This window comes from Penaeus japonicus, unplaced genomic scaffold (assembly GCF_977035675.1).
Source record: "Penaeus japonicus unplaced genomic scaffold, GWHDUDI00000001_assembly GWHDUDI00000008, whole genome shotgun sequence".
NCBI classification, from domain to species: domain Eukaryota; kingdom Metazoa; phylum Arthropoda; class Malacostraca; order Decapoda; family Penaeidae; genus Penaeus; species Penaeus japonicus.
The window spans coordinates 19,369,310-19,376,809 of NW_028234410.1; the positions used below are offsets into that span (position 1 = coordinate 19,369,310).

At 40.3% G+C, this 7,500-nt stretch overlaps 1 protein-coding gene across 1 annotated transcript in view; it reads right to left on the reverse strand.

Moving 5' to 3' along the window:
- Positions 1-7,500, reverse strand: part of pasi1 (septate junction component pasiflora 1) — a 13,325-nt gene that overhangs the window by 865 nt on the left and 4,960 nt on the right. The window contains exons 2-5 of the mRNA XM_043027042.2: positions 5,655-6,021; positions 1,904-2,091; positions 1,611-1,661; positions 1-956 (exon numbers count right to left, since the gene is read on the reverse strand). The exon at positions 1-956 is cut by the window's left edge and continues 865 nt beyond it. Coding sequence (XP_042882976.1) covers positions 876-956; positions 1,611-1,661; positions 1,904-2,091; positions 5,655-5,832 — 498 coding nt within the window. The 5' untranslated portion in view covers positions 5,833-6,021 and the 3' untranslated portion in view covers positions 1-875. The remainder of the gene's footprint in view (positions 957-1,610; positions 1,662-1,903; positions 2,092-5,654; positions 6,022-7,500) is intronic.

Here is a 7,500-nt window from a genome sequence, read left to right on the forward strand (position 1 = left end):
TTAAGGCAAAGACAAAGTAACAAAAAGGCAAGATATGGAGAACATGTAATCGCTTGAACGGGACATATCACTGGAGTTACAAAAAAAGAAACAATTGGAGACTTTACCCCCTTTTTCTTACTGATATGTAGTGTCTAAGCACCACATCATCACAACACAGGTAACAGTGATATTTCCCCCAAACATGTATTATTGCAAGTCGAACGTACACTCAGCTAATTTGCATTTGGACAGTTTCGTTTGTCTTTTTCTTTCATCCGCAATATGTATTTTTGCAATGATTCTGTTTACTCTCGTGAGGTTATCGTCAGGTTATCGTGTCCTCCTCCAGATGTTGATTTAGCCTGTGCGTAATCTGGTCGTCAATAAAGCTATTTTGGGACGCTTGAAGACTGGGCAATACCTGCTGCTTGTCCCGGATGTCGTGAGCTCTTTTTTAATCTAGTTTGTTCATATATATCTTAAATTTCAAAAAAATGCAAAATGAGTTACCATCTTTTCGTGTTTTGTATTAGCTTTTATGTGGAACGTACGTTTTCCGACAGCCGCATCGCAACGTAAGAGGCTTTACATCGGAACACTATGTTTTAACGAGTGCTATATCCCCCCCCCTCTCTCTCTGTCTCTGCCTCTCTCTCTCTCTCTCTCTCTTTCTCTCTCTAAAGCAAACATTTACACAGCAAAAGACGCCACACCGAAAACAGCTCGCAATCCCGACTGGAAGAAATCCCAACGTGTAATGACTCTGTCGGTTGAATCTGTCCTCTTGTCCATGTGCTATTTCGTCCTCTTGGTGAAGTTCCCCCGCGTCGCCACCCGAGCCGCAGAGACAAACTTCTGAACAGCTGGTCACATCTCCATCTGTCCGCATGCACTCACGCTAACTGCACGATGTTGGGTGCTTGCATGCCCTTGATGACGTCGTACTGGCTCTTGACACACCTGTGCATATAAACCTGTAATGAAGGGGAAAATAAGACATTGATTATCGTATTAGGTACCGGATTGTTCTTTGCATGGCTCTAACTACGAAAGGAAATGAGGCACGTTCACCATACTTCATCTCTTGTTTCGCCTTCTCAAAAGAACAATATAACTCTATGATGGTGTGGTTAACGATCCTCTGCATATCTTTGTAAAAACAAATTGTGAAAGTTAAGCAAAGAAAAAGAAGACCTTGTGAAAACAGAGCGCAGGATTGTAGAAAACGAAAAAGGAAAATGAAATATGAGTTCAGTCGCAATTACAGTTGTGATAACACTTTTTTCGAGTAGAGAGATTGCGCAATAACGGAGTCTATTATCACTCTCAAACACTATAGAGCGTCATCAGCTTTCTTACATTAGATCTATAGACCATTATCATTAGTCAGCTAGACAAGTTCAGGACATGATGTCACTCCGGTAACTGTCCTTTTCTTAATGTTTGATTTTTATTATTTATCTAAACTGGATTATTTCAAGTGAAGTACGGAATAAATCGTATACCCGCTTATAATTCTTACTAATATAAATTTTATATTTAGATCATTTATTATTGAAAGGGAAAGAAAAGTGAACTAACGGACAGCTTACCGAGTAACGTAACTGGAATACTTCAATGTTACTTACGTGAGCAGCAGCGAAGAGCAGGTAGATCAGCGTCCACAAGACCGACATCAGCTGATAAGTATAATCACGATATATCAGTATTAATAACAAAGGTGTCACAATACCGATGATAGTTTACCACCTAAATCTTACAGATATTAAAATCGCAAGTCAGGGCGACCTTCCAATACTTTCAATAAATTCCTTAATGAGTTACCACTTTTTTCATCAATTAGTCCAAAGACATCTGCCCCAAATATCCCCTCTCATCCCTCCACTCCACCCAAAAACAAAACAAAAGACGAACAACTTACGTAATGATAGTAGGACGCTTGGAGCCACAGAGCGAAGGCAATGACCATGAGGATGTAGATGAGGTTCTGGGTGAGCCAAGGCAAAATCATGCCTCGGTGGTCCTTCACGACTCCCCGGACCATGAGGATGGAGAACGCGATGTACAGCAGGTAGAAGAAGATCATGAACCCGCCGGCGCTTCTCATGGCTGGAAGGGAAGGGGGATCTGAGTGCCTTCTAGTGTTGTATCGCATTGTATTGTATCATGTGCATAGTATATTATATGATAGTATATCATAATGTGACCATAACGCAAATAACGCAACACAGTGAGAAACATGCATGGGTGAGGACGAAAAGGTCAGCCATTATGTAACACTAACATTAAGGGAAGATAACACAGTCAGGACAAGAAAAGTAAAATAAATATATTGGTACATTTCACATCTTGGAAAAAATGGATTAGACCAAACACAAATGCACGTGGACGAGCATACAGGATAAAGGATATGCTCTCTTTCGTATCCTATTCTCTATCCACCTGAAAAGCGAATATCTGAACCGAAAAGTGGGTATCCTTTCCAGTCGTTATCGTTACTGTTTTATCAGCCTATCTACTTACTGATATATCAAAAAAATATATACATTATATCTGTGAGAGGATGCAAGAGGACATCCTACTCAAAGGGAATAATGGCATTACAGGTAAATTGCAGAACTTGAGACGCATCTCCCGAAGAGAGAGATGAGAGACGAGAGATGAGAGAGAGAGAGAGAGAGAGAGAGAGAGAGAGAGAGAGAGAGAGAGAGAGAGAGAGAGAGAGAGAGAGAGAGAGAGAGAGAGAGAGAAAATTAAGAGAGAAAAATAAACATAAAAAAGAGACAGACAGAAAGTGAAACGGAACAGAAGCCGACCGAAAGTGTCAATTTACGATACTCAATTGTGAACCGTGTGTTTGAGCGCGGAGAGGGAGAGGGAGAGGGAGAGGTATATGGAGCGGGAGGAAGATCCGGGCAGAGAGAGAAAGATTGCAGAATCTCTCAAAACGAAACGGAAATCCTAGCTATAATTTCGACTTGCAGATCAGCGAAACACGATCGAGCCATTTATTAACTCATCTGAAATCAAACCCTCTTAACATAATCTTTGGAAAGAGGGATAGGTGAACAGGTGAAGAACATGATGGAAGAGAGAGAGGGAGGGAGAGCGAGAGCGAGAGCGAGAGAAAGAGAGAGAGAGAGAGAGAGAGAGAGAGAGAGAGAGAGAGAGAGAGAGAGAGAGAGAGAGAGAGAGAGAGAGAGAGAGAGAGAGAGAGAGAGAGAGAGAGAGAGAGAGAGAGAGAGAGAGAGGAGGAGAGGGAGAGAAGAAGAAAGAAGAGGAAGCGAGAGAAAGAGAAGAGAGAGAGAGAGAGAGGGGAAGAGGAGAGAGAGAGAGAGAGAGAGAGAGAGAGAGAGAGAGAGAGAGAGAGAGAGAGAAAGGAAGAAAGAGAAAGAAAGAAAGAAAGAAAGAGAGAGAAAGAGAGAGAGAGAGAAAAAGAGAGAGAGAGAAGAGAAAGAGAGAGAGAGAGAGAGAGAGAGAGAGAGAGAGAGAGAGAAAGAGAGAGAGAGAGAAAGAGAGAGAAAAAAAAGAGAGAGAGAAGGATTATAGTGGAGAGAAATGTTAAGAATCATGATGATACAAATAAGATGGAAGATGGTAAGGAAGAGTAGAAGAGAATCAATCAAGCGACGAACGGAGAAAAAAGGGAAGAGAAAAACAGTAATGGATAAAAAAAAGCCCCGGCCAAAAAAAAAGAAGCAATGAGAATATGGAAATAGAGAAGATCGAAAAGAAAGGTTCAGATAAATGACGCGAAATATGAGAAATAAAGTGGATTCGCAGAGGGCGTTTGTGCATGCACGGGAAGCCACGGTGCTAGGGGTGGGGGTACCGGGAGAAGGACGGAGTTGGGAAGGGGGGGAGGGGGGGTTAAGGACCGGATTATATAAGGCTTGCGTATTTGGCACTTCACCTTCAAGTGGAGCTTTGAATTTCATATTCTTGACGTAAATAAAAAAAATAGAAAAAAAATCTTTACGCATGGGCGCATTTCCTATCCCGACCTTCCCTCGGTAGCCTCAATAACAATGAAAGAAGGAAGAGATGCAAATAAAGGGAAAAAGAAAGAGATAGATAGAGAGAGATAGAGAGAGAGAGAGAGAGAGAGAGAGAGAGAGAGAGAGAGAGAGAGAGAGAGAGAGAGAGAGAGAGAGAGAGAGAGAGAGAGAGAGAAAACACGAGACAAACTTGCAAACAGATATTCATGTGTGTATATATGTATACATTGCTCTCAGCTCTCTAACGGACACTCGTTTCCCATTCTGTACTGAAGCGGATGACTCACTCTCGTCCTGAAGGAAAAGACAGGCAAGCACATTTGACTAACTCTCGCTCTGAAGGAAAAGACAGACAAGCACTTTTTGTGAGTGTGTTTACAGCCCGAGCAAGGTGCACAGATCAACGCATTCCTTTGGGATGTGTGTGCGTGTACGACTGTACGTGCATGTAGACATGCGTGCACTCGCGAGAAAGAGAGAGAGAGAGAGAGAGAGAGAGAGAGAGAGAGAGAGAGAGAGAGAGAGAGAGAGAGAGAGAGAGAGAGAGAGAGAGAGAGAGAGAGAGAGAGAGAGAGAGAGAGAGAGGGAGAGAGAGAGAGGAGACGCCCTAGCTGCACTCTCACAAAAATTCTCGTGTGGGGATCTTCACCAAAATCCGCTGTTTTTAGTCTAAATAAACAAACCACAACAACCTCGTCCTATCCAGTTATGGAGATAAACAAAACGTAAGATAATAAAATAGAATAAACAAAAGAATATCATCATTATACCTAGCTTTTAAGAATACATAAAGAACACTGTAAAATAAGTTTTGATAAAAGGGTTCTTATTATAGGAGTTAACCTACTTATTCTAGTCAGACTGAAAATCCCCAATCTATATCAAAATAGCCATACTTATAAACTGCATATAAGAGCTAAGCAATGATACACCGTTACGTTAATTTATCAGTAACAGAAAAAATACAAAGGTGATCGCTTTTATCATTATCAATATTATCACCCTCGTCATTACTATTAACATTGTTATCATTATCATTGCTATTATTATAATTATCATTAATATTATTATCATCAGAATTGCTATTATTATCATCAGATCATTATCCTCATCATTATCAGTGTTATCATTGCAATGATAGTCATCAATATCTTTCTTATTACAATTAACATCATTCGTAGGGTAAAATCTTAAGAGTTCTTGAGACCAAGAAGTCAGAAAAAAAACACAATGATGACGGAAATCTAGTTCAATCACAAGCTATATCTAGATGATCGGCTCGCGAAAATACACCATAACGTAAGGACGTTATGGTGACGTATTAAAATCCTCACGTCAACCTCACCACCAATAAGTCTTCGTTTATCACAATCACCATCGTGCATCATCAGCCACTATCTCAACCATCACAATAAACACCTTTCCATACCATCACTCTTTCTCACAACCACACTTCTTCATAATTTTCCTTCCTCACAATCATCCTACCAAACAAACACCCTTCATCACAATATTCCTCCCTCATCACCACCCTTCACCTACTCTCCCTCCCTCATCATCACTCTTCACCACAATCTTACTCCTTCCCCACAACCATCCTCCCTCACCACAACCCCCCCTACCCACAACCATCCTCCCTCACCACAACCCCCCCCTTCCCTACCCCCAACCTACTGGTATCAACGTCGGTCTCGAAGAGAGGCAGGAAGAACTGCGAGGAGTCCCCTTCGTCGAGGCAGTAGCAGATGTAGATGATGGAGAAGACGCTGAAGAAGATGGTGGTGGCGGCGCAGGCCTTGCTGCCGCTCTTCACGTTGTCGTAATAGAACCAGGGCGACCAGCAGTTCTTCATGGCGGCGGTTCTGTTCTCTCCTGTTCTTCGGTTCACTTGGTGTTTCTCTCGCAGTCTCGCTCCTCCCGTTGGTCTGTTCTTGTGTTCACCCTTATTATCTTTCTTTCCTTTTCTTGCTGTTCCACTTTTGTTCCTCTGGACTCCTCCTGTTCCACTGTTCTCCTCTTCTGTTCACCCTCTTACAAAGACCTGCGATAAAATATTGTGTGTTAGTATGTCGGAATGAAAATTATATTAATTATAATGAACAAAATAATTTAAACGAAAACAATGACGATATCTAATTTTAACACTGCTGTTGATACTGAACAAAAACTGAATGTTAATGATTTGCCTAGGATTGTTATGATGATGAATAGGATTGTAATAATGATAAAAATAGATGTACCAATATAATCATGATGATGATGATTAAAAACCTAATTGATAGATATCCTTATGATGATAATGACAAGAAAAAGTCAGTAGAAAAACATAACCTCAGTATTAGTAGTGGTAATGTAGAAAAAAATGCAATTTTCATTGATATCAACTGTAAACCTAATTGAATGGAAGATGATACTCGAAATCAAACGCAAAATAAGATTGAATTCATAAATGCAATCCAGATTCATGTCGTCATAAAGGTATTTTCTTAGCATGAGAAGATTATCATAAAGTTGTGTATACAATTACAAAGAAACAAACAAGTAAAAATACCAGCCACACTCAAGAAACAAAATTATAAAAAGTGGGAAGAAACAAAATAAAGGAAAAATCATACAAAGTAAACCAAGAAGCAGCAGAAGATGACGTAGAAGCATAAGAAGTAGAAAGGAAATAAACAGAGGGCAAAGAAGAAGAAGCAAGATGACAAGAAGAAAGATAAAAGAAATAATAATAATAATGATAATAATTATAAAAAGTATGATAATAATAACAATAACAATAATAATAATAATAATAATAATAATAATAATAACAATAAAATTATAATGATAATAATAATAAGATACGGGACAAGAAGAAAGAAAAAAGAAAGAAAGAAAGAGATAGAAGAGGGAGATAGAAGAAAACAAAAAGAAAGAAGAATAAGAAAAAAAATACAGAAGTAGAAGACAAGGAAGAGGAAGGAAAAACAGAAAAGGAAAAAGAATTAGTAGAAGAAGAAGAAGAAGAAGAAGAAGAAGAAGAAGAAGAAGAAAAAATAAAAAAAAAGAACAAGGAGGACAAGGAGAAAAGGGGAAAAAATAAGAAGAAAAATATAAATAAACTGTAGAATAAAATAATAAGAAGCAACAGAGACCTCCCCCCTCCCCCCTCCCCCGAAGAGCCACGTGTCGGTTACACTCTCCCGAAACACAAGTGGGAAGGGTCCAAGTGGCCAAGTGGCGGCCATAGCGAGTAAGGCGATACACGCAAACCTCTTCGAGACGATGGCCAAGGAAATCTCGGCCTTGGCGCTTCGCTTCCTTTCATCTCTGTTTGTCCATTTGTCTGTCTGTCTGTCTGTCTCTCTGTTTCACTGCTTTCTCATTTTCTCTCTCTCTCTCTCTCTCTCTCTCTCTCTCTCTCTCTCTCTCTCTCTCTCTCTCTCACTCTTGCCCCCTCCCTCTCCCTCTCTCTCTCTCTCTTCCCCTGCTCCCCCTCCTCTCTCTCTCTTCTTTCTTTCCTTCTATCTCCCCCTCC